The 27407-nt window shown below is 42.7% G+C and overlaps 1 protein-coding gene across 2 annotated transcripts; it reads left to right on the top strand.

Moving 5' to 3' along the window:
- Window positions 1-27395, top strand: RBBP7 (RB binding protein 7, chromatin remodeling factor). 2 transcript variants are annotated; one of them, XM_050777653.1, is made up of 12 exons: window positions 1-412; window positions 1227-1371; window positions 7678-7823; window positions 12273-12446; window positions 13773-13888; window positions 17599-17759; window positions 18562-18688; window positions 18799-18876; window positions 19303-19379; window positions 22446-22503; window positions 26116-26226; window positions 26945-27395. In XM_050777653.1, exons 1-12 carry the CDS (start codon window positions 397-399, stop codon window positions 27011-27013), a joined length of 1278 nt encoding a protein of 425 aa, XP_050633610.1. In that variant the 5' UTR covers window positions 1-396; the 3' UTR covers window positions 27014-27395. The 2 variants fall into 2 exon arrangements, with proteins under 2 accessions (XP_050633610.1, XP_050633609.1); XM_050777652.1 differs by lacking the exon at window positions 1-412 and adding an exon at window positions 587-952.
- Window positions 27396-27407: the final 12 nt, after the last annotated feature.

The raw sequence follows: 27407 nt of genomic DNA, 5'->3' as shown, positions 1-27407 counted from the left end.
ACGCCGCGTGAAACCCGCCCGCCGCGCGTCATTGGTCGCGGCGCTGGAGCCGTTGGCTCCCAGACCCGCCTCTCCGCCTCCTCTCACTTTTCCCAGGGCGGATGCGCCTGCGCTTAGCTGCCTGGGCGGGCTGGGAGGCGCGGGTTGAAAAGTCTCGTTCCAAGTTTGGAGAGAGAGAGAAGAGCGCCTCAGACCTCGGTACCCGCGAGCGGGGAGGAGGCAGGAAACAAGGACGCGGCGTCTGGGGAGCACCCAGGCAGCAAGACTGGGCCCGGGCTTTCGACCGCGGGGAGTGTGTGACGCGTTTGGGAAAGGCAGGAGCGCCAGTGGTCGGGCTGCTCTTGGCTAACGAGGGGAGTCCGAGGCGGCGGCGAGGGGCGAACGACCCGACGCAAGATGGCGAGTAAAGAGAGTAAGAGGCCCTGCGGGGCGGCGCGCGCCGGGGCCGCGGGGGGCGGCGGGCGCGCGAGGCCGCGGCACGCGCCGGCGAAAGGCGCGAATTGGCGTGCGGAGCAGGGGGCGGGGCCGGGCGCGAGGCTGGGCGCGCGCCTCGAGGGGCCTGCGCGGGACGGGACCGCCGTGCCGAGGGCTCCGAGCACTTCCGGAGCCGGGCGCGGGGCCGAGGGCTGGGCCCCCGTCTTCTCTTCCCTCCTCCAGCGGCTGCGCTCCCTCCGGCGCCCTCGGCCCCGGGGCGGAGGCGGCCGCCGCCGCCGGGAAGCGAGCGCCGCGGCTCCTTCTACGCGCGCGCGTTGACCGCCTCGGGGTCGCGGCCCTTGTCCGGGGGTTGCTGGAGCCCTCAGGCCTATGGCTGCCGAGGCGGGTGTCGTGGGAGCTGGGGCCTCCCCTGATGGGGATTGGAGGGACCAGGCCTGTGGGATTCTGGTACACGTGCAGTTGTCTTCCCGAGTGGGTCGCGCAGCCCCTGTACGTACAGGTCGTCATCTTAGAACAGGTGCGAACAGCTGTAACAGGGTAAACAATTTCCATGTCCGTGTAATTGACTACCCAACATGGTATACGCAGAGGGTATTGATCTCAACGGAAAAAAAGAGGCTTCGTGGTTGGTAGTATTTTCTTCACCTTCTGGAAGAGCAGTTAGTTGTCCGTGTCCAAATTAGAGGTAAAAGGAAAGAGTACATGAGGTGTGGCCATCTTGAGGTGACCTCCAATTTCTGACTTCGATCCATCTCAGCCACTTAATCGTGTGGGCTTTCTCCAAATTTCAGTGTTTGAAGATACTGTGGAGGAGCGTGTCATCAATGAAGAATATAAAATCTGGAAGAAGAATACACCGTTTCTGTATGACCTGGTTATGACCCATGCTCTTCAGTGGCCCAGTCTTACCGTTCAGTGGCTTCCTGAAGTGACTAAGTAAGGGTTTCTGGCAACTTTTTTTTTTTTTTTTTTTTTTTTTGCTTAAATTTAACTGTCGTTCTGAATTTCCTAGTTTTGGCGTTTTATACCTAGAACATAAGTATGTAATCAGCCCTTGCATGGGGTGGCAGGTGGTTTTTATTTTCAAAACTTAACGTGATTTATGGGATGATTTCTGGCGTATAGTGTGGTGGTAAAAGGGGAGAAAGAATCCGTTGTGAGATTAATGGTATTTGGAGGAAACACGGAATGTATTTGACAGTTCCTGGGCTCGAATGTAGAGCAGCATCTCTCTGGGCCCAAACTAATGCGTTTCTTTAAAACTTTATTGAAAAAGAGAATATTTACAGAAAAGTTCACACATCATAAGTGTTGTATGGCTTCATAAATTTTTGCAAAGTGAACACACGTAACAGTCACCCAAGATAAATACATTTTAATTGGTAAAGGCAAAAAGACCTTGTCAACAATTGACCAAAGAAAAGATGTTATCGGCTTATGGAATACACTTTGAGATTGCCGTTAGTCTTCATTAAGAGTATTCTTTTCTGTTAGATCTACGGTTTCTCTGGTAATAATTGCTGGCATTTATTGAGCACTCAACAGGGCCTGGCACAGCTGAAGAATCTACGTCTTGTTGTAATCCTCACAGTAGTACTATGCTGTAGGTAATTTTCATTATCCTTGTTTTACTGATAGGGGAACTGGGAGTGAGCGTTTAAGTGCCATCCCAAGATCACACAGCTGGTCCCTGCGTTAGTCTGCCTTTCTCATTCACTTGAACCTTTTCTAGTAGGAACTTGACCATGTACTTTTAAAGTGTATTAAATATGGGGCCAGGCACAGTGGCTTATACTCCTGTAATCCTAGCGCTTTGGAAGGTTAGCTTGAGCTCAGGAGTTCAAGGCTGCAGTGAGCCATGATTGCGCCACTGCATTCCAGCTTAGCCAACAGAGTGAGACCCTGTCTTCCAAAGAAACAACAAAAAAGCATCTTAAATTTGAGTGTTGTGGGCATATAATTTAAAGAGGATTAAATGAAACTCTAACCTAAAAAGAGGATTTTGCAACAAGTTATAAAAATAATAAGCTAATTTTGGCTGGGCGCGGTGGCTCACGCCTGTAATCCTAGCACTTTGGGAGGCCGAGGCAGGTGGATTGCCTGAGCTCAGGAGTTCGAAACCAGCCCAGGCAACACGGTGAAACCCTGTCTCTACTAAAATACAAAAAAAAAAAAATTAGCCGGGCGTGGCAGCGTGTGCCTGTAGTCTCAGCTACAGGGAGGCTGAGGCAGAAGAATTGCTTGAACCTGGGAGGCGGAGGTTGCAGTGAGCCAAGACCGCACTACTGCACTCCGGCCTGAGCGAGAGCAAGACTCTTATCTCATAAAAATAATAATTACAATAATAATCTAATTGTATATAAAACTGCTCTTACAATGGCTAGGTTCTCCATATGCAAACATTGATTTCCATACAGATAGGAATTTCCACTGGGCTTCCCAAAAATCTAAATGTAAATGTACAGATGTGGGAAGAGTAGAGAAGAACTAAGTGATGGACACTTGGAAGCATTGAAGTTTACAGTCACCTTTGAACAGATTGAAAACTAGATTAAGCATCGTATGCCCAGGGGTATTCAAGTTCTGGTTTGAGCATTGTGTGCATTTGCCTCTTTGGTCTGTTAAGCAGATTTAAAATGTATTAACTAAATTTACCTTTTTGGGGATCTTTTTGACCCACTGTAACATAATGGAAAACAGCAGGGACTTTAAACTTAGAGACCTGGGTTAGAATCATGCCCCTGCTTCTTCTTAGCTTTGTGAACTGGGGCCGTGTTGTCTGGGCTGTAAATGGAGATGTTGGTCGTACTGACTACCTACATTTGAGGGAATTAAATGAGATCATGCATGTTAAAGTGCCTGGTGCAGCATAAGTACACAGTAAGTGGTGACTGATGCTGATTCTCCCACCCCTTCCTGTTCAGAAATAATTTGTCAGGATTGAAATAGCTCTGTGTTTCTTCATTTGGATTTCAATGGAAGCTACTTGCTGAAGTTTTTTTTTTTTTAAATGTTACCTATAATATGTAATACTTAGGAATGTAACAGAAAATGCTTTAATTAAATTATTTAATATGTATCATGGTGTTCTTTGTATACAAAGCTGTTGTGGGATTGAGTTGTGGGACGTGCAGTGCCTTAGAGAATGTAAGAAAATGCCAAGCAGCCTGCATTCTTGGATGTTGAGGATTGCTGTGTGGTGCTTTGCAGGGTTCAGTTAGGGGTATAAAGGGACTGTGTTTTATCACCATACAGAACAGTAAAAATGTTGACTGTTCCTCAGTGTCTGACTCTGAGGAACAAGACCCTGCTCCACCTCATAAGCCTTTCTTCTGCCGACTTACAACATGCTTCATAACGATTACTTGGACTTTCTGAGCTATTGTCCTTCAGTTGAGTTAGGTAATTGTCCAAATAATTGATTTGGCTTGCTTTTTTTTTTTTTTTTTTTTTTTTTTTTTTTTTTTTTGGAGACAGAGCAAGACTCTGTCTCCCAGGCCGGAGTGCAGTGGCACCATCTTGGCTCACTGCGCCCTCCACCTCCCAGGTTCAAGCGTTTCTCCTGCCTCAACCTCCTGAGCAGGTGGGATTACAGGTGTGCACCACCACACCCAGCTAATTTTTGTATTTCTAGTAAAGACAGCGTTTCACCATGTTGGTCAGGCTGGTCTCAAACTCCTGACCTCATGATCTACCCACCTCAGCCTCCCAGAATGCTGGGATTACAATTGTTGATTTGACTTTTAAAAGGTTTTATTTAGATATGTCTAAGAAATTGTTTTTTTTTTTATTAGGTAGTTATTTCATATCTCTTGTTGAATAATGTTTTAAATATATTGAGACTAAGTTATTGTCTACCTAAAAAGCTTTGTAGTTTTTCAAATTCAGGAAGTACAAAAGGATGTAGAGTGAAGAATAAGTCCCCTTTCCACATCCCTTACTGTCCTACTTCCTTTCCCCAGTCATTGTTTTCAATTTCCTAACCCATCCTTGCCAGCGTGTAGAAGTGCATACCTGTATCTTCATTTTTTATGGTAGCAAGTTCTTGAGTTTGTCAGTAAGAGTACATATTGGAGATTTTCCTGTCAGCATGCTTGGATATGCTTGTTCTTTTCAAGGGTGCCATAGAATTTTGTTTATAGATACACTGTGTAATATATGATACCAGTTCGTTACTGATGGATGTTTAGTTATTTTCAGTCTTTTTGCTGCTATAAACAATACTGCTGAGAATAATCTTGTAATAGGCCATATTTATGTGATGCTTGGCTAAATTTCCTAGTGGTAGTTACTGGGGTCAGAAGATTCTGCACTGAAAATGAATAGGCTCTCTTAACCATTAGTGGTTCTGCAGCCTTTAAATACATCCAGTATTGGAGGAAAGTAGTGTCATATTGATTAGTTTAGGAAAACAGGCTGTGTTTTAGTGATGGAGGTGAAAGGATTTCTAGTAGAAAGAAAAGTCCTCATATGATGATCAAGTTGGGGAAAACTGGAATAATTAAATTTGAGTCCAGAGGGATTTTTAAGCTCCTCCAGTCCATCTTGGGACAGTGTTCATTAGAAAGGGCCTACGATAAACTGACCTGTCTACCTGTAATTTTTTACCTGTGAGTCTCAGTTTTCTTGCTTAACTCCACAAAAAACAAGTCACTTTTTTCCTTTGATGTCAGTCCCGGCATTGCTTTGTGGTGCCTTCTTTCTCTCAAGCATTCTTATTTCTCTTTTTAAATATTTACTTTTTTTTTTTTTTTTTTTTGGTGGAGATGGGATTTTGCCATGTTGCCCAGGCTGGTCTCGAACTCCTGGGCTCAAGTGATCCGCCTGCCTTGGCCTCTCTAAGTGCTGGGATTAGAGGCATGAGCCACCGCATGTGGCCAAATATTTCCTCTTTCTTTCTTTTTTTTTTTTTTTTTTTGACAGGGTCTTGCTATGTTGCCCAGACTGGTTTTTGTTTTGTTTTGTTTTGTTTTTTTTTAGACAGGATCTTGCTATGTTGCCCAGACTGGACATGAACTCCTAGGCTTAAGCAGTCCTCCCTAGTAGCTGGTACTGTGGGTGCACAGCACTGTACCTGGCTTACCCTTTCATTTTAAGCCACTATTCCCTGTAAAGGTTTGATTTCTGTCCAAGTCCTCATAAAGTATGTTGGTTTTACTGGTTAAAAATAAGTGGGCAAGCCAGATGTGGTGGCACACATCTGTAGTCCCAGCTACTGAAGAGGTTGATGCAGGAGGATCAATTTGAGCCCAAGAGTTGGAGACCAGCCTGGGCAACATAGGGAGACCTTGTCTCTTAAAAAAAAAAAAAAAAAGTGGGGGCGGGGGCACATGGGCTCATGTGCATTGCCCCCTACACGCGTATAAAGACCACCTAAGATGGAATTAATTACTTTTTTGGTAGCCATATCATATTCTTGGCCCACTGTGCATGTATCAATCAAGACCCATGTCGTCTTCGTCGTCTTTTTTTTTTTTTTTTTTTTTGAGACTGAGTTTCACTCTTGTTGCTCAGGCTGGAGTGCAATGGTGTGATCTTGGCTCACTGCAAGCTCCGCCTCCCAGGTTAAAGTGATCCTCCTGCCTCAGCCTCCTGAGTAGCTGGGATTACAGGCATGTGCCACCATGCCCGGCTAATTTTGTATTTTTAGTAGAGACGGGATTTCTCCATGTTAGCCAGGCTTGTCTCAAACTCCCAACCTCAGGTGATCCGCCTGCCTTGGCCTCCCAAGGTGCTGGGATTACAAGCATGAGCCACCGTGCCCAGGTGTCTTTTTTTCAAACACGTTGCTATTGCGTAGTCATGGCTGCCTTACTCTCTTCTTGGGGGAGGGGGTGTGTGTGTGTGTGTGCGCGCGCGCGTGTGTCTGTGTGCACGCACTTTTTTACTGTAAGCCAAATCTTGGTAAAATTGCATCTTGTGTTTTCTTTTTTTTTTTTTCCTTTTGAGATGGAGTCTCGCTCTGTCGCCTAGGCTGGAGTGCAGTGGAACGATCTCGGCTCACTGCAAGCTCCGCCTCGCAGGTTCACTCCATTCTCCCACCTCAGCCTCCCAAGTCGCTGGGACTACAGGTGCCCACCACCACACCTGGCTAATTTTTTGTATTTTAGTAGAGACGGGGTTTCATTGTGTTAGCCAGGATGGTTTCAGTCTCCTGACCTCGTGATCCGCCCGCTTCAGCCTCCCAAAGTGCTGGATTACAGGCGTGAGCCACCGTGCCCGGCCTTGTATTTTCTTAAGTTATTACTAAATTACTTGCCTAGAAGTAACCTTCAATCTTTTTAGGAAAAAAAAAAACAAAAAACAAAAAAAACATTGAGTCCTTTGTGCAGCTGAAATTTAGAAACAGATAAATGGCCTAACTTGTCTTGTGTTGGGGCCTAGAGCCCTACTTCTCAGTCCTCTTCATTGAAGTGGGACCATGGAGCACAGTTGAAAATTGTGTTCTAGATAATACAAATGGGGAAGCCTTTTTGATAGATACTGATGCAAAAAATCACTGCTTGGACCAAGGTGCCAAGAGGTTTGGGCAAGTTCTTCAGCCTCAAGGTGAGTTTCCACAGAACAAGGTAACAAAGATGGCTCAGTAAAATTGAGAATGTTCGTTTCATAAACTTAGGTATCATAAACATCAAGGAGTTCACATCATGCCATTTGCACTTATAGCCTGTTTTATTCAGTGAAGAAACTGAGGCCCCAAGGAGGTTGTGTTTTAAGCAATTGCATTTTAGTTTGATCCAGGATTTAAGCTGTTTTTTTGATTCAGTACTTTCTGTCCATACTATCTTGTAGAATTTCTTATTGGGAAATAGGAAACATCTAGTGTGTAAGATATTTTTAGGTGGGAAGAAGATTTCTTTAGGTGGGAAGTTGTGATTTATGAGTGTGGGGATTGTTGGTGGATTCCTGTGTAGATGTTTGTCTGTGTTATACTGAGTTGGGCCTGCCTTCCCCAGAGTGCTGCTCTATAAAAGGTAGTGTTCTCATTGATAATTGAGGCACAGGAGGATGGGTCTTTGAGAAAGAAGCAAGCCCTCTGCATATTGTAACTAGAATATTTTCTTATATTTGCATATGTGGGGATTGTAAAGTTGGTAACCAGAGGGGGAGAAGATACACAGTTGATGCTAAGTATATATTTGCTAAAGAAATTTGAATGTATTTTGAGGGAACTAGACTGAATTTGTTAGCAACTGGAGATTTCTTGTCAGATCAGTGTGACTTATTTTCTTTCTTAAACAGACCGGAAGGAAAAGATTATGCCCTTCATTGGCTAGTGCTGGGGACTCATACGTCTGATGAACAGAATCATCTGGTGGTTGCTCGAGTACATATTCCCAATGATGATGCACAGTTTGATGCTTCCCATTGTGACAGTGACAAGGGTGGTAGGTATATCATATATTCCAATATTGATGTCAAAGGGAAAATGTCTCTTTCAAAGCATATGCTATTAAAACTATACTATTAGCTGTTGGCCCAGTAATTTAACTTCTAGGACTTTATCCTACAGAACTACTCACCTACATGTGCGCAAGGATTTTAGCCATAATTGCATAATTGAAAAATTAGGATCAACCTTGTAACCCAGATGTTGGTTCATAGAAAGTTGGTTAAGCACATGGTATGTTTGAAATACTACTCAGCAATTAAGAAGAAAGAAAGGCCAGGTGCCATGGCTCATACCTATAATCCCAGCACTTGGGGAGGCCGAGGTGGGAGGATTGCTTGAGCTCAGGAGTTCAAGTCCAGTAAGAAAAACACAGACCTCGTTTCTACCAAAATTTCAAAAAAAAATTTTTTTTAATTAGAAAAATCTGTACACACTGGTATAGGAAGGTATCTAAGATAAATTAAGTGCATAACTGCTATGTGTAATTAAGATATTCCTCTTTGGTAGAAGTAATATGTGTTGGTGTGTGCAGTGGGTATTTTTTTGTTTGAGGAGAGTGGCAGTAGTGGTAGGGTTAATTTAGGAATCTCTTGGCTTTTTTTTTTCTTTTTTTAATTTAGTCAAACACATACTCTCCTGTTTTTGGTATTCCCATGACCACCCCAAGTTTGGTGATTTCGCTAGGACTCCCAAGAGCAAATTATACTTGTGGCTAAAGTTTGTTACAGTAAAGAACACAAAACAAAAGCAGCAGGGAAAAGATGTACATCGGCAAGCTCAGGGAGATCTGGCACAAGTCTTGTCCAAGGCCACACAGGATGTGCTTTCTCTCTGGCAGCAAACTGCAGGGACATGTGTGAAATATCTCTGCTCAGGGAAGCCTGTTTGGGTCTTGGGGTCTGAGGTTTTCTTGGGGGACTAGTTACATAGGCACATCCTGCTGACAACCAGCCACGGTGACTGAAACTTGAGGACCCCAGTAATACAAACTGAGGACCCAGTAATAAAAGAAGGTATGTATCATCAATCTTGATATCTGCAAAGTAAACCTGACAAACTGGTACAACGCGGTCCATTGCTCCAGGTGCACACCACAAAATCATCAGTTCATCAGTGACAGAAGGAACATTCTGAGGTGCATGTTCCCAGGAGCTTGCCAAGGGTCAGTAATGGGGTCCCAGTGTTCCTCAGAGACTCCAGGGCTAAGCACCCAGACTGCTGTATTAACTCTCTCTTCACAGTCCCAAATAGCTTAATGCCGTTAGCATTTTCTAATACGTGCCTTAGGGGTTTTTTTCTTATTGAAAATAAAATACTGGCCAGGCACAGTGGCTCACACCCATAGTCCCAACACTTTGGGAGGCCAAGGCAGGAGGAACGCTTGAGCCCAGGAGTTTAAGACCACTCAGGGCACACAGTGAGACATTGTCTCTATCAAAAAATAGATTAAAAACTAGCCATGTGTGGTGGCGCATGCCTATAGTCCTAGCTACTTGGGAGGCTGAGGATCTCTTGAGCCCAGGAGTTCGAAGCTGTAGTGAGCTAGGATCACACCACTGCACTCCACCCTGAACAACAGAGCAAGATCCTGTCTCAAAAATATTACATTCTCTAGTGTAGTGAAACTGCTGGGTTGTATGGTGTATTCATTGTCAACTTCATAGAAAACTGTTCTCCAAAGTGATTCACCCAGTTTACCCCTCCCACAATTTATCGTTCATTCCCCGACAACTGTATGCATTATTTCTTTAAATATTGGGAGTTTTTTGTGTTTTGTTTTTGTTTGTTATGAGGCAGGGTCTCGCTCTGTCGCCCAGGCTGAAGTGCAGTGGTGCGATCTCGGCTCACTACAACCTCCACCTCTGGGGTTCAAGTGATTCTCATGCCTCAGCCTCGAGAGTAGCCAGGATTACAGGCGCCCACCAACACGTCCAGCTAATTTTTGTATTTTTAGTAGAGACTGAGTTTTGTCATGTTGGCCAGGCTGGTCTCAAACTCCTGGCCTCAAGTGATTCGCCTGCCTAAACTTCCCAAAGTGCTGGAATTACAGGCATGAGCCACCACTCCCGGCCTGAATATATTGTAATCAGAAATTTTTAAATGGCTTTTAGCCCTGAAGTATGTATTTACTGGGCTTGCAGTTTAACAGTCTCTGCATAACGATATTAATATACTATTAAAATCTTAAAGTTACACATCCAATGTATTCTAAAAAGTAGCTGAAATAATTTAATACCTTTGTTAATATTCAGTTTACGTTTATATGTGTGTGTGTGTGTGTGTGTATATTTTTTTTTTTTTTTTTTTTTTTTTTTTTGAGACAAAGTCTTACTCTTTCACCCAGGCTGGAGTGCAGTGGTGCGATCTCGGCTCACTGCAACCTCTGCTTCCTGGGTTCAAGTGATTTCCCGAGTAGCTGGGACTACAGGCGCCCGCCACCACAGCCAGCTAATTTTTTGTATTTTTAGTTAGGGACAAGGTTTCACATTGTTAGCCAGGATGGTCTTGATCTCCTGACCTTGTGATCCGCCCGCCTCAGCCTCCCAAAGTGCTGGAATTACAGGTGTGAGCCACTGCGCCTGGCCAATATTCAGTTATATTTTTTAATGGATGTGATCATTAAGACAGTGACTTCAAAATTTTAAGTTTGAGAAAACAAAACTCTTGTGTTCAAAGTAAATCCTACTTGGAAGCGCCCCTCCCCCCCTTTTTTTTTGGAGAGCTCTTCAGGTTGTTTTAGCTAAAGGAATCAGGAAATTTGAGTATCTTTGTAGCAGAAGGGTTAGAGCCACTGGAGTCCATGCAATGGGATGTTGAAGGTCAAAGTGAAGCAGGTTTGGAGCAGTCTCAGGAGGCAGGAGACTATTGGATCAGGAGGGGTCTTAGCATGCTGAGGCACACTTCTTCCATTGACACCATGGAACAGAAGGTGCTACGAGGAAAAAGGGTCCTTTTGCATGTTGTCACGTGAGAGTAGTGGGTAAAGGAGCTTTGAAGTAATCGTGGATTTGAGATACGGTTTTTTCAGCCGCACTGCAATAGTAAGCTATGTTTGCTTCAGAGAGAACAGCTAGATACTAATATTAAGACATGGAAGCCAATGTTCATTAAGCATTCCACATAGAAGGAGCTGCCTGGAACTGAGAAATGGTTTTCTCCTTTTGGTGGTTGCTCCAGGCCCCAGTCTGTTTTACTACTTATCAGCCTGGCTCCAGTAGGCATTTGTGCTAGTTGTCCCTGACCTGAGACATAGGGTGAGCTAAAATGGAATGTGCAAAGAAAAGGCAATATAGGTCAGGAAGAATAACACAATTGTAGTGTGAACTCTCCTATCTTTTTAAGCCTCAGCAACTAATTCAAGTTTTTTATCTATGAGCACAAAAAAGAATGTTCTTGTTTGCTGTATTTGCTTAGATATTCTCTATTTGTATTCTTTCTGCTAATATGTTGCTACTTCTTGGAAGTTACTGTGCTTTTTATATGGCTTTGTTACTTTACAAGGCCTTTTTCATGATTATTTAATACTACAGTCTTATTCACACACCAGATGGGCGGAGAGGTTAACCTTGGCATTGCACTAGCAGTTAAACCAAGGATGCTAGCAGGGCCAACGTATGTGTGTTTAGGGACAGGTAGGGGTTAGCATGGGTTTCACACTGATTTGAGGATGCTTCTGACTTTAGACTCAAAGGGTGTTCATACTCCTGAGGGTTAAAACTTTTCCTGTTTTGATGAATCCTAAAATAAGATGCTAAATCAGTGCAGCACTTCCAATGAGTTGTATTTGAACTAAAAAGCTGTTGGTCTGCTTATTATATGGTTATTTGAAATTTCAGTGAATAACTGTATCATCTTCATAACTGAAAGAGGACAGTTGTTTTAGATCCAAGGTGGAACTGAATTAAGTTGCATAAGGCAGCTACCAATGTTTTCCAGTGCAAATGGGCTTTAAGAATAAATTGGGCCGGGCGCGGTGGCTCAAGCCTGTAATCCCAGCACTTTGGGAGGCTGAGGCGGGTGGATCACGAGGTCAGGAGATCGAGACTATCCTGGCTAACATGGTGAAACCCCGTCTCTACTAAAAATACAAAAAACTAGCCGGGCGTGGTGGCGGGCGCCTGTAGTCTCAGCTACTTGGGAGGCTGAGGCGGGAGAATGGCGTGAACCCGGGAGGCGGAGCTTGCAGTGAGCCGAGATCACGCCACTGCACTCCAGCCTGGGAGACACAGCGAGACTCCGTCTCAAAAAAAAAAAAAAAAAAAAAAAGAATAAATTGATGTGGCAAATGAACCCACATTTTTGGATTTTCTCTATGCATGTCTCTGTCTTTGGCTTGTCAATTTGTGTTGTATTCTGCCAGGTCAAAATCTGTTGGGTTGATTGAACTAAGTAATTTGTGAATTTTAATCCTGAGTGTGTGTGTGTTTCTTTCTCCTCACATTAGAATTTGGTGGCTTTGGTTCTGTAACAGGAAAAATTGAATGTGAAATTAAAATCAATCATGAAGGAGAAGTAAACCGTGCTCGTTACATGCCGCAGAATCCTCACATCATTGCTACAAAAACACCATCTTCTGATGTGTTGGTTTTTGACTATACAAAACACCCTGCTAAACCAGGTACGTAATAATAAAGTCAGGTCATTACTTGAGCAGTTTTCTTGATTCAAACTGGTAATGTTTTTAAGTCAAAGTAGCATACTTTGTAATATTTAAAGGTTTAAAAATTGCTTTGGGGGGGTCCCATAACCATCCTCAAGTTCAGGGATTTGCCAGAACTGCCTAAAAGCAGCTTATACTAACAGCTAAAGTTTATTACAGCAAAGGATCCAGAGCAAAAGTAGGAAGAAAAAGATATACATCAGGGGAAGTCCAGAGAGGTTAGCTACAGGTGTCTGAGTCCTTCCCATCCAGGGTCACGTGGGACATACTTTGTCTCTAGCAGCAAACCATAGGAACATGTGCCAAATGTCTCTACCCAGGGCAGCCCATTTGAGTTTCAGAATCTGGGATTTTTGTGGAGGTCTGTTGGCATGGGCACATCCTGTTCTATGACCAGCCATGGTAACAAAATTGAGAACCCCAATAGTGAAGCCAAATACATTGTGAATCTTGCTAAACAATCCTACAAGTCTTGACAGGTTCCTATGGCATACCCCACTGCTCTGGGCTTACACAACTTTACCAGTCAGTGACGTGAAGAACTTTCTGAGGGTCACATTCCCAGGGGTTGGCTAAGGGTCATTTATGGTTGCAGGCTACCCTAGAGGCATGCAAGGACTGAGCAACCAGACCTGCTGTGTTAGAAATATTTCTAAAAAGGCCGGGCGTGGTGGCTCAAGCCTGTAATCCCAGCACTTTGGGAGGCCGAGATGGGCAGATCACGAGGTCAGGAGATCGAGACCATCCTGGCTAACATGGTGAAACCCCGTCTCTACTAAAAAATACAAAAAACTAGCCGGGCGAGGTGGCGGGCGCCTGTAGTCCCAGCTACTCCGGAGGCTGAGGCAAGAGAATGGCGTGAACCCGGGAGGCGGAGCTTGCAGTGAGCTGAGATCCGGCCACTGCACTCCAGCCTGGGCGGCAGAGCGAGACTCCGTCTCAAAAAAAAAAAAAAAAAAGAAATATTTCTAAAAAATTGGGGAGTTGGGGGGATAGGTTTACCACTGCCCAAATTTGTAGGATAGCTATAGTTTTTAGTATTTTTGTGTTGGGGATAATATTAGGTTTTCCAAAGAAACCAATCGTTTAATGGTCATGAGGCTCAACTTGCATTGGGTATTAAGAACGAAGCAAAGAGAACAGCTTTTTAAAGTGGTTATGGGTCAGACCAGATCTTGTTCATGTGCAATTGCTGTAATGGCTCACTCAATGAAGGAGTGAGAATTTATTCTCACCAGTTCTGATAAACAGAGAACAACTTAATGTTTTTTCATCTTTTCTTAGACCCAAGTGGAGAATGTAATCCTGATCTCAGGTTAAGAGGTCACCAGAAGGAAGGCTATGGTCTCTCCTGGAATTCGAATTTGAGTGGACATCTCCTAAGTGCATCTGATGACCATGTGAGAAACGTAGTCTTTGTAATTTGTTCATATAGTGAGAGCTGATGTGTCACAGCTGTACTGAAGGAGTGCTATATAGATGAAAGGTTTTCTAAGATAATACTGCTGATTATTGTGGTAACATTCCCCCAGGACTTAGAGACATGGTTTTCATACTGTCCTGTATGAGTCTTCGGATTCCACAAAGCTCTTTTGAAGTAGCCTTAGGATGGAGGGAGCATAGGCAAAAGGCCTCCCATTATTTAAAAGATGATCCTCCAGGCCCTTATAATGGAAACTCTAGAATGTTTGTGGGACCTGATTAATATAAAGTATTTTTTAAGTGTACAATTCAGTGGGTTTTAGTATATTCACAAAAGTGCACAACTGTCACCACTAATTCTAGAATGTTTTCGCTCTCTGAAAGAGAAATTCCATACCCATTAAGCAGTGACTCCCCACTCATTCGCTGCCTTCCCCCAGCTCCTGGTAAGCACTAGTTTATTTTCTGTCTCTATAGAGTTATCTGTTCTTGATATTTCATATAAATGAAATCATATATGTAGCCTTTTCTGTTTGGCTTCTTTCACTTAGCATAATGTTCTCAAGTAACATTACTTACATTCCATTCCTTTTTATGGATGAACAATATTCCACTGTATGGATATACCACAGTTCACTTATTTGTCAGTCAATGAACCATTTGAGTTCTTTCTACTTTTGGGCTACTTTGAATTATGTTATGAACATTTGTTTACAAGTTTTTATGTGGATGTATGTTTTCATTTCTCTTGGATATATACCTAGGAGTGGAATTACTGGATCATATGGTATCTCTGTTTAATTTTTTGAAGAACTACCAAACTATTTTCCAAAGTGGCTGTCCATTTTACATTTCCACAAGCAATGTACAAATGTTCCAGTTTCTCTACATCCTCACCAATGCTTGTCTTTTTTATTATAGCTATCCTAGTGTGTGTAAAGTGGTATCTCCTGGGGTTTTTTTGTTTGTTTTTGTTTTTGTTTTTGTTTTGAGATGGAGTCTGTCTCTGTCACCCGGGCTGGAGTATAGTGGCACGATCTCAGCTCACTGCAACCTCCACCTCCCAGGTCCAAGCAATTCTTCTGCCTTAGCCTCCCAAGTAGCTGAGATTACAGGCATGCGCCATGAAGCCCAGCTAATTTTTGTACTTTCAGTAAGAGACAGGGTTCCACCATGTTGGCCATGCTGGTCTTGAACTCCTGGGCTCAAGCAATACTCCTGCCTTGGCCTCCCAAAGTGCTGGGATTACAGGCATGAGTCACTACACCTGGCTCATTGTGGTTTTAATTTGCATTTCCCTGACAACTAATGATGAGCATCTTTTCTTGTACTTGCCATTTGCATATCTCCTTTGGAGAAATAGGTATTCAAATTATTTGCCCATATTTTAATTTTGTCTTTTTATTGTCAAGTTATAAGAGTTTCTTATGTATGCTAGGTATAAGTCCCTCTGATTTTCAAAAATTTTCTCCCATTCTGTTGGTTGTCTTTTCACTTTTTTAGACAGGGTCTTGCTCTGTCGCCCAGGCTAAAGCGCAGTGGCTCAGTCTCGGCTCATTGCAACCTCCACCTCTCCAGCTCAAGTGGCTATCTACCTCAGCCTCTCAAGTAGCTGGTACTACAGGCGCCCACCAACCACCCCAGCAAATTTTTGTATTTTTTGTAGAGATGGAGTTTTGCCATATTGCCCAAACTGGTCTTGAACTCTCGGGCTCAAGTGATCCACCCTCCTTGGCCTCCCAAAGAGCTGGGATTACAGGCTTTCTGAAAGGATGCTTCCCTCAAAGTGTATATGAGATGGTTTCCCAAGTAGGGAAAGTGGACTGTACTCATTAACCCAATTACTAGTACCTTTTGAAGAGACCAGGCTGGGAATTTGGTAGTAGTAATAATAGCTGACATTTACCAGGGGCTCCCCCCATGCCAAGCATCATGCTAATCTTGCCAGGTCCTTCTGAGTCGGTGTGAATGGCAGCAGCGCCACATGTTCCTTTCTCTTCAGTTTACGTACATTGAGTGTCTTCATGTGTAAGTAACAACAGAGACTTGAGGGCATATGTATTGTGTAAAAAAAAGTTTTGTTACTGGGAAAATAGCCATTACTGGGAAATAACTTTGTTACAGAAAGTCCTTCATGTGGCTGGGCACAGTGGCTCATGCCTGGAATCCCAGCACTTTGGGAGGCCGAGGTGGGTGGATCACCCGAAGTCAGGAGTGTAAGACCAGCCTGGCCAACATGGTTAAACTCCGTCTCTACTGAAAATACAAAAATATTGGCATGGTGGCACACACCTGTAATCCCATCTACTCAGGAGGCTGAGGCAGGAGGATTGCTTGAACCCGGGAGGTGGAGGTTGCAGTGAGCCCAGATTGTGCCATTGCATTCCAGTCTGGGTAAGAGAGCGAGACTTCGTCTCAAAAAAAAAAAATAGAAAAGAAACTCTTCTAAGAAAGTGATTTAATAAAAAGAGATGAAGCCTTTTCATGGTCACGTGCTCTGAATTTTAAAAAACAAAAAACAAAACATGAAGCCCATACCAGTGTCAGTGGAACTATAGTGCTAATATACCTTCATGGGATTATTTCTTATTAACCATTGAATGAGAATCGTTGCCCTATACCTTGCAATATTTTTTCATTAAAAACTTAAGACTTTTCTCTTAATTCTTTCTGTGATAGGATGTCAAGGCCCACATGAGACCTCCTTATTTGTGGGCTGCTGTGACCTTTGAGGCCCAAGCAAGGCCCCATGGCCCCTCCTTGGACTCTGCTGATGCTTCAAGGAGCATATCATTGGGGATCTGTCTGTGGGCCCCAGGCCTTGACCTCTCAGAGTAGACTAGTAGAGATTTCTGGCCCAGTGTCATTTACCTGTCACATCTCCTGATGTTTATGGTGGTTTCTGCCATGAAGTGAAAGACTTGTCCATGAGGCTTTTGCTATGTGAGAGGCACAGTTTAATTTTAATTCCCAGTCTTCCCATCCCAGTGTAAACTTTAGGATGTGCATTTGTGTTCAGTAGATGCTGAGCGCCGGGGTCTTGGTGATTTGTTGTGTTGTCTAAGTGAATTTGGGGTACTTGAATGTCTGAATGTATGTAGGTAGAAACTCCAGCGTCAGTGTCCTTGCCTGCCACCATACTCAGTCTCCCCTCCCCCTCATTACAGTGGAGTTTCCTTTTCCTCTGCACCTCACATGGAGGCTGCACCCACATACTCTTCTGTTTGCTTATATTTTCTCTCTTGTGTTTACCTCAAACTTTTATATAGTTGAATAGTTTTGTTTGTAATGAAATTATTTTAAATAAGATGTTAGCATTTAAATTCAATCTCTTGGCCGGGCACAGTGTCTCACACCTGTAGTCCCAGCACTTCGGGAGGCCAAGGCAGCAGGTGGATCACTTGAGGTGAGGAGTTTTCAAGACCAGCCTGGCCAACATGGTGAGACCCCTGTCTCTACTGAAAATACAAAAAAAATGAGCCAGGCCTGGTGGCTTGTACCTGTTATCCCAGCTACTCAGGAGGCTGAGGCAGGAGAATCGCTTGAGCCTGGAAGACGGAGGCTGCAGTGAGCCGAGATCGCACTACTGTGCTCCAGCCTGGGTGACAGACTGAGACACTGTCTCGAGGGGGGGAAAAATAGTCTCTTACAGCCCTTGTTCTTTTTTTTTTCTCTGCTTCTCTCTTAGACTGTCTGTCTGTGGGATATAAACGCAGGACCAAAAGAAGGCAAAATTGTGGATGCTAAAGCGATCTTTACTGGCCACTCAGCTGTTGTAGAGGATGTGGCCTGGCACCTGCTGCACGAGTCATTGTTTGGATCTGTTGCTGATGATCAGAAACTTATGATGTAAGGTGGAAAGTTCAGTGGGATCTTGTTAAATGGGTGACCTGAATGACCATCAGTGATTGCTGCAAGCTGTAGTTTGATTATTTTTTTTTAAGTTATGGCTTTAAAAAAACGGCTTTAGGTAGCTTACCCTTGTAATCCCAACACCTTGGGAAGCTGAGGCAGAAAGATTGCTTGAGACCAGGAGTGTGAGACTCCGTCTCTACACAAAATTTAAAAACAAAAAATTAGCTAGGTATGATAGTGTGCACCTGTAGTCCTGGCTACTCAGGAGGCTGAAGTGGGAGGATTGCTTATTATTTAGAAAAAAAAAAAAAAAATAGGTATGGACATGTGAAGGAACATACTTGGTGTGGTGGTAAATATCAAGATTGGAATCCAGAGTGATGCCAGTTGGAGGTCAGGGAGGAAAATGATTGCATCAAGGTATGGCCACAGGGCTTCATTCACCTATGATCTTATAAACAAATAACCTGAGGCAAATGTGACAAAATACTGGGCATTTGTCAAAACCAGTTGTAGGTATCAGATTGTTAACATTATTCTCTACATAGTCTGTATTTTGTGTATGCTTGAAGTAGCTGGTAATTAAAATAGGAATCTAATTTAAAATCTAATTTAAAAATCTAATTTAAAAAACCATCATTTAGTGGTCAAGGTCTGAATCACCAGCTGTGTGGTTGGTTTCCTCATGAAGGGGCTCACATAGTGGAGCTAGTTGTGGAGTGTAGTGACAGTGACGTGGGGCCAAATGTGAGTGTGTCCTCCCTGGGTGCTGTGTGACTTTACCTTTGTGTTTTAGATGGGACACCAGGTCCAATACCACCTCCAAGCCGAGCCACTTGGTGGATGCGCACACTGCCGAAGTCAACTGCCTCTCATTCAATCCCTACAGCGAATTTATTCTAGCCACCGGCTCTGCGGATAAGGTTTTGCATTATTTGGTGTTTATAAAACCCAGTTCTCTTGTGCTTTAATCAGATATTTGAAAATTCTTAGGTAAAGCATAGAAATCATTTTCACTTGTTATTTTTTTTAGACCGTAGCTTTATGGGATCTGCGTAACTTAAAATTAAAACTCCATACCTTCGAATCTCATAAAGATGAAATTTTCCAGGTATGTGACAGTTTTCTGGTGTCTGTATGTCAAGAAATGAAATCCAGGGATTCGTCAGTTAAGCTATACCAGACTGGTGGGTCCACTATTGAAAAAAATGCCTTGTCCATGGTTACATGGAGATATTCATAGGGTAAGGTACACCTTATTGAAGAATTAAAAAGCTTGTGGGATGGTTATGGGGTTGAATAAATTTATTGAAATCCCAGGCTGAATTCCTCAGTGCTGGGGAGTGCAGCCTTCCTGAGGACAGGATGGAGCTGAGCCCTTTCAGAGCACTTGAAAGTCCGGGACAAGAGAGTGAGGACATCAGGCCAAGGATAAGATCATAGAGCGCAAGATGGGAAAATACAAGATTAAAACAGCAGCCACAAACCTAGCAGCGGATGATTCTTTAAATACATTTTCAAAATTATCTATTACTAGGTCCACTGGTCTCCACATAATGAAACTATTCTGGCTTCAAGTGGTACTGACCGCCGCCTGAATGTGTGGGATTTAAGGTAACTTACATTCCCGTGACAAGATACTGCATAAATATGCTCATCTGGCAAGTTACATAGTAATTCATAACTAGAAAAGCAATTTGGTAATCCCCCTTCAAGAAACCTAATGTTAAAGAAACTTTTAAGTATCTTCCTAAAGAGTCTTTGTTTTGTAAAATGGAAGTGAAGCAGCAAATGAACTATAAAATAAATTTCTCTGGTGTGAGTTTTGTCTCTTAATATTCAGGCATGAAGGTGTATGTGTCTGTCTGTTTTTGCATTCAAATGACTGTATTTAAAACACTTGAGAGATCAAGATGTTAGCTATTTTATGTCTCACTGGATCTCATAGTACGTGTAGGCAGGACTGTTTATTCTGAGTTTTTGTACCATTTACTTTGCTTTCAGTGATTCATTCTGCAGATGTGCACTCCCGCTGTGGGTTGTGTAACTGCCGGGGAGACCTTTGTGAAGGGGACAAGGACAGCCCAAGCTGTCAGAGAGCTTATGTTCTCTGGGGCCTCATTGTATAAAGAGTTTCTCCCAATTTTTTTTTTTTTTTTTTTTTTTTTTGAGACGGAGTCTCGCTCTGTCACCCAGGCTGGAGTGCAGTGGCCGGATCTCAGCTCACTGCAAGCTCCGCCTCCCGGGTTCACGCCATTCTCCTGCCTCAGCCTCCCGAGTAGCTGGGACTACAGGTGCCTGCCACCTCGCCCGGCTAAGTTTTTGTATTTTTAGTAGAGACGGGGTTTCACTGTGTTACCCAGGATGGTCTCGATCTCCTGACCTCGTGATCCGCCCGTCTCGGCCTCCCAAAGTGCTGGGATTACAGGCTTGAGCCACCACGCCTGGCCGAGTTTCTCCCAATTTTTAAAAGTTCCTTTACTTCAGCTTGCTGTTCTAAGAATTTTAGACTCCTTTACTTTTTTCATCTGAGCCTTTACAACTTAATAAAGTTGCTCAGTTACATACTTCTCCATAAGATGTCATCTTAATTTTAAATCGTTAAATTACCAAAAAATAACTTATTTTCTGCTTGTATTAAATATATTGCTTTGAAGTGGACTCAATTTAGTACAGGTTGAGTATCCCTTATCCAAAATACTTGGAATAAGAAGTGTTTGGGATTTTGGAATTTTTAGGATTTCGGAATATTTGCATTATAGTTAACTGGTTGAGCATCTCAAATCTGAACTGAAAGTCCAAATTATTCTTCTTCTGCTTTTTTTTTTTTTTTTTTTTTTTTTTTTTTTTTTTTTTTTTTGAGACTGAATCTTGCTCTATCACGCAGGCTGGAGTGCAGTGGCACAATCTTGGCTCACTGTAACCTCTGTCTCCCAGGTTCACGCGGTTCTCGTGCCTCAGCTTCCTGAGGAGCTGGGTCTACAGGCATTGCCACAGCCACCATGCCCGGTTTTGTATTTTTTACTTTAAAAAAAAAAAAAAAAAAAAAGGCTTTGCCATATTGGCCAGCCTGGTCTCAAACTCCTGACCCCAAGTGATTCTCCCGCCTTGGCCTCCCAAAGTGCTGGGATTACAGGCATGAGCCATTGCACTCGGTGTGAAAGTCCAAATTCTGAGTGTCGTGTGGTGCTTAAAGTTTTGGATTTTGTAACATTTTGGATTTGGGATCCTCAACCTGTATATTAAAACCAAGGCTACCTTAATTACAGAGGCAGTAATCTTCAGTATATAGAAGAGACACTGGAGAATAAAATGCTTGTATATAAAACTTAAAATAACTAATATTCAGGGTTCTGATGGAGCAAACTCTTGCCGTGATAAATACGTGAAGATGTAGAAAACCTTTAAAGCAGACAGTTCGGGGCATTGTATTTGATTTAAAAACAATTTTAGTAGTAAAATTAAAAAACCTAAATCAAAACTATAAAGAGGTTGTATGAAGTGTACAGTAAGGTTTGGAAGTCTGATGCCCTGGCAACTGAATTGCCCCTGAAGGTGCCAATAATTTGTGACCATTGTGTGTAATTTCTTATTACAATTATTTCTTAGCTTCTTTAATATTAAAATTACATTAGATAGGGGGCCAGGCATAGCGGCTTATGTCTATAATCCCGGTACTTTGTGAGGCTGAAGCAGGAGGATCGCTTGAACCCAGGAGTTCGAAACCAGCCTGGGCAACATAGACCCTGTCTCTACAAAAAATTTAAAAATATTAGATAAAATTTGGGATTAAAATGGGTGAGTGTTAGCAGCTGTACTGACAGGTGGAAGAGAAATATAATTGTCTAGCAATCCCACAGGTTTGAGATTGTTTGGTTAATTTTATGGGAAGGAAAAAAATGTCTCACTTGGAGGGCTGGGTTTTGTTTTTTAGCAGTTGTTACTAGTAAAGTCTTTGGGTTAGGTAAAAGGATAGGGCTGATACTGATATATAAAGAGTGATTTCACTGTTGAGCACTGGCAAATTCTACAAATTGAAGTTTTTAAGAGAAAAACCTTAGAAACCTTTCCTTGGCTTACACATTGTGTAAAGTTTTATTGCCATATCTTTAGACAGATCTATAGTACTGATATGTAATTATATTTTACTCCTGGGATGCAAAAGGCTTTGAGTGAAGTATAGGGATTACACGTCAGTTCATGTGTAATTTTTTTAACTATACATTTCACCTTTTAGTTCTAAGGCAATAAATAGTTAAAATAATGAAGGGATTTTGAGTTATTATTGACAATAATTCCTCATTCTGCAGCTTTAATTATGAACAACTCTAACTTTTAATTTCCAGAAAGTAAACATTCCACCCTTACACGAAATATAAACAGTAGCCAGGTGTGGTGAGGCCGAGGCGAGAGGATCGCTTTTGAGCCCAGGAGTTCAAGGCTCTAGTGCACAGTGATCGTGCCTGTGAATGAATAGCCACTGCACTGCAGCCTGGGAAACAGAGAGGCCATGTCTCTAAGGAAAAAGAAAAAAAACCTAATTGATTGTAGTATAGAAATAAGTTATTTTTGTGAGTGTGTTTGTGTTTTAAGATTACTTTCTGGGCTGATACTGGTTTAGCAGATGTTCGTGCTACAAGAATGTCACTGATGAAAGCATTATATTCTTTATTCTTACAGTAAAATTGGGGAAGAACAATCAGCAGAAGATGCAGAAGATGGGCCTCCAGAACTCCTGGTACGCATTGGCTTATAGAAGATGAAATGCCATATGCAGATTGGATTGTCATTGATCCATTTATTTCGAGAATGAGTCAGAACTTTGAATTCTAGCTCTTGCAGATGGTTTCAAAATGGAGGTCCTGAAGGTTATTGCGATTGGGCTTTGACATTTATCAAAAATAGTAAATGGTGCCCAGTAGGTTTTTATGAATGTTTCACTGGGAATGGTTTGAGGTCCTGGAAAATAGTGTGTAGTGATTTCTCACTGATTTCAACTCTGGTATTTGTGATGGTTTGGGGATGGGGAGTGAGTATAACTGCTATTCAGTTGGCAATACTTAACATTTCCTAACGGTATAGAAAAAATTTTAAATGCTTTTTAAGTTTCCTGCCTAGAAAAGGAGGGCTTTCTCGATCTTGATGCTAGCAGAGCCCACTACCTCCCTCCCATGCCCAATTGAAGCACATGCATCTCCTTGGCCCTTTGAAAGCTTATATGGTGGTATCTGCCCATCCTCATTCTTCCCGTCTGAGTCCTTCAGTGCTCACTTCGTCATTTTTCTGTGAAACATTGCCGGATTTAGCAATGGTTCCTTGTCCTTGCTCTGAATCTAACATTTGTTTCCTCCTATCATTTGGCAGATAGTCACTCATCACTCTTGTCATTTATGATTTTAGTTCTAATGCCAGTACTCATTTTTGGCACACTTGTACTTTGTCCATGAGTTTTATTTATTTTTTTGTCTGAACCTATGGATTATATTGAATGTCCACACATTTTCAAAGGTAAAGAAGGCCCTTGAGAGCAAGCCCTGCACACAGAAGATGTTCACTAAGCCCACCTTGTAAGAATGCCCCAATCCCTTTTGTTTTGATGACAGCTTTGCTGAGATATAATTTACATACTACACAGTTCACCTCTTTAAAGTGTACAGTTCAGTGGGGAGGGGGTGTTCTTGGGTTTTGGGGGATTTTTTTCCTCCTTTTTTTGTTCTTGAAGGCAGTGGTTTTTAGTATATTCATAGACTTGTACAACCATCACCACAAATCAATTCTAGAACATTATTCATACCCTCCAAAAGAAACTGTGGCTATCACCTCTGAATTCGCTTCTTCCTCCAGCCCTTGGCAACTACTACGAGACTTTCTGGCACTATAGGTTTGGGCTATTCTAGATATTTCATGTAAATGTGACTTTTGTCTTTTGGGACTGATTCTTTCACATAGTACAGTGTTTTCAAGGTCTCCAGCAATTTTTTTAGGGAGAAAGGAAAGCGTATTACTTTGTATATTATGGCTCTGCAACAATTCCAAGGTGCTTGAGAAAATACACTAGGATTTTGTTTTTCACAAGAGAGCTTGAAATCAAGGGACATTTGAGAGAATTAAACTGGGCCTGAGCATGGTGGCTCCTGCCTGGAATCCCAGCACTTTGGGAGGCCAAGGTAGGTGGATCACGTGGGCCCAAAAGTTCAAGACCAGGCTGGGAAACATGGCAAAACCCTGTCTCTACCAAAAAAAAAAAAAAAACATAAATTAAAATTAGCCAGGCGTGGTGGCGTGTGCCTGTAGTCCCAGCTACTCGGGAGACTGAGGTAGGAGAAACCTGAGCCCGGGGAAGTTGAGGCTGCAGTGAGCCATGATGACACCACTGCACTCCAGCCTGAGCAATGGGACTGAGACCCGGTCCCAAAAAGAAAGTAGTGAACTATTCCACCAGTATGCTTTGATAACTCCTGTATGTATTCTAAGCCCCAGTGATCTTAAAATATATTCACTTGTGTACCCCTTAAGAGTACTCGCTTTGTCGCCCAGGCTGGAGTGCAGTGGCACGATCTCAGCTCACTGCAACCTCCGACTCCCGGGTTCAAGCGATTCTCCTGCCTCAGCCTCCTGAGTAGCTGAGACTACAGGTGCACACCACCGTGTCCAGCTAATTTTAGTATTTTTAGTAGAGATGGGGTTTCACCATGTTGGCCAGGATGGTCTCGGTCTCTTGACCTCATGATCCACCTGCCTCAGCCTCCCAAAGTGGTGGGATTACAGGCATGAGGCACTGCACCCAGCCAATATATTCACTTGTGTACCCCTTAAGAGTACTTTAAAAAGCTGTTTACCTCTTTTTTTTTTTTTTTTTTTTTTTTTTTTTTTTTTTGAGACGGAGTCTCGCTTTGTCGCCCAGGCTGGAGTGCAGTGGCCGGATCTCAGCTCACTGCAAGCTCCGCCTCCTGGGTTTACGCCATTCTCCTGCCTCAGCCTCCCGAGTAGCTGGGACTACAGGCGCCCACCACCTCGCCCGGCTAGTTTTTTGTATTTTTAGTAGAGACGGGGTTTCACCACATTAGCCAGGATGGTCTCGATCTCCTGACCTCGTGATCTACCCGCCTCGGCCTCCCAAAGTGCTGGGATTACAGGCTTGAGCCACCGCGCCCGGCCTCTTTTTTTTTTTTAAGTTAAGGTCTGGTTCTGTCACCCAGGCTGGAGTGCAGTGGCGCAGTCTTAGCTCACTCAACCTCCACCTCCCAGTTTCAACCTCCTCCTCCCAGTTTGTAGCTGGGACTACAGGCACACCCCACCACGCCCGGCTAATTTTCATATTTTTTGTAGACAGGGTTTTGTCATGTTGCCCAGGCTGGTCTTGAACTCCTGAGCCTGAGCCATCTGCCTGCCTTGGCCTCCCAAAGTGCTGGGATTACAGGCGTTGAGTTTTACGCAGCCCCACCTCATATTTTTAACCTGATAAGATTATTCGGTAAAATAGATACATTGCATAAGACATAGTTGTCGGCAGGCAGGGACCTCATTGTCAAACTAGAGTCAAATCAGACTTTGTCAGAAAGTGTGATGTCCCAATTCCAAGCAATGTATTTAATACTATCCTTGTGAAGAACTGTTTAAGTCTTAATTCTAAGATAAATAAGGCATAGTGCCTTCCCACGAGGTTCTCTCTTTCAGGGAACAACTGCTTTCTTCAGAATTGTTTAGCAAAGCTGTCTCACCTTAGGCATAACTTATGAGGGACTATCTGGAGCTATGCTTTTGGAGCCAGGCATTTTCTTTCACCCTGGCGCTGTTTGTGTACCTTGGAAAGATGGGCAAGAAGTATGCCTATCTTAAGTGCAGAGGGGAAGAACCAGAAGACTCCTCAGGCCCCTTGTATAATAGAAGAGTATGTTACATGGCATATAATGGATTGATTACCTTAGATATTTGCACGTAACTGTATATGAGCAAATGATGCTGGATTAATGTTCATCATAATCAGTATGGAAATGGCATTTTGATTATATAGGAAAATGTCCTCATTCTTAAGGGATGCAGGCTGAAGTCTTCAGCCATTTCATTGTATAGGCACGTGGATAAAGCATCGGTTATGCTATTAGTACTTGTTGAATCTAGGTAAAGGGTATACAGGTATCCATTGTACTATATTCTGTCACCTTTTCTGGAGGTTTGGAAATTTGCAAAACAGGTATAAATAGATTACTGAGCCTGTACCACCCTCTCTTCAAAACCAGACAGCACCCACCCCCAGTTGAAATACTGATGCTCTAAAGACTTTTTAAAATCTTTATTAGGATTAACAGGAGAGTATATGAAACCAAAGTTTTTTTTGTTCTTGTAACAGTTTATTCATGGAGGACACACTGCTAAGATTTCAGATTTTAGCTGGAACCCCAATGAGCCTTGGGTCATTTGCTCAGTGTCTGAGGATAACATCATGCAGATATGGCAAATGGTGAGTTAAAATGTTTTTCTTGAATAACTATCTTGTAGAGATTTACTAGTTACATAATGTAATGAAGTTATTTCGAATGTGTAGGTGCATATTATGCCAAACATTTACAGAAACAGTTTAAAAGAACTTTTTCCATTTCAACAATACAATCTTTAGTCCCATATGGTGCTTCGTCCACTGTTTGCTATTTGTAGCACCTGTCAGGTCAAGAGAAATCTCTGCATCTGCACTGATTTTCATTGTTGCTGCGCTCTTCATACACTGGAGTCTTGGCATCGCTGCTCTGTCTCCAGTGTCTGTTCTGTGTGGTAGATATGAGGGATACGGGAAGGGGATGTCAAGGCATTCAAATGACACCAAGTTCTCTGAGGATGAGCACTGAGTAATTGACATTTCTAAGGTGTTAACTGAGACTTCCATAACATCTGGGCTACCACTTCCTCTAAACGATGCTTGAAGTGCTTTTGGAAAACATCTCTTATGAACAGTGATTGAAATTAGTGCATGGATGGGTGGCTAAGTACACATGTGGAATTACACACTGGCAAAGAATTTTTCAAAATACTGGCTAGCCTGCCATTTCCTTATTGAAGCTTTTAGAAAGAAATGTAAAAGTGAAACTAGTAAGTTTTAAATAGATTAAATTTTTAGTTTTTAGATGACCTTGTGAAAACCATAGGGAGTTTTTACACCTATGAATTTATTTGGTTATCTCCAGGCTGAAAATATTTACAACGATGAAGAGTCAGATGTCACGACATCCGAACTGGAGGGACAAGGATCTTAAACCCAAAGTACGAGAGATGTTTCTGTTGAATGTAATGCTACATGAATGCTTGATTTGTCAAGCGCCAAAAAGGCATTGTATAGTAGGAAATGTAAGTGGGTTGGCTTATGGCTTCTTTATCCTCTGATTCTAGCACTTTCAAGTGAGCTGTTGCGTACTGTATCATATTGTAGCTATTAGGGAAGAGAAGAATGTTACTTAAGAAAGAACATCATTGATTTTAAATACAAGTAGCAGGGTATTGCCTTTGATTCAACTGTTTTAAGTCCTCATTTTCTCAAACTAAGTGCTTGCTGTTCCCAAATATGCAAGAATAACTTTTACACTTTTTCCTTCCAACACTTCTTGATTGGCTTTGCAGAAATAAAGTTTTAAAATAAAACTTGTGTTTTTT

This window comes from Macaca thibetana, chromosome X (genome assembly GCF_024542745.1).
Source record: "Macaca thibetana thibetana isolate TM-01 chromosome X, ASM2454274v1, whole genome shotgun sequence".
Taxonomy (NCBI): Eukaryota; Metazoa; Chordata; class Mammalia; order Primates; family Cercopithecidae; genus Macaca; species Macaca thibetana.
This window is presented reverse-complemented; position numbering and strand designations above follow the sequence as displayed.

Excerpts from the sequence above, each read along its gene's own strand:
- RBBP7 (XM_050777652.1), top strand. The coding sequence starts at position 805 with ATGGCTGCCGAGGCGGGTGTCGTGGGAGCTGGGGCCTCCCCTGATGGG. Across the intron at positions 7,824-12,272 it reads TTGTGACAGTGACAAGGGTG|AATTTGGTGGCTTTGGTTCT; the intron begins GTAGGTATATCA and ends TCCTCACATTAG. Across the intron at positions 18,877-19,302 it reads ATAAAGATGAAATTTTCCAG|GTCCACTGGTCTCCACATAA; the intron begins GTATGTGACAGT and ends ATCTATTACTAG.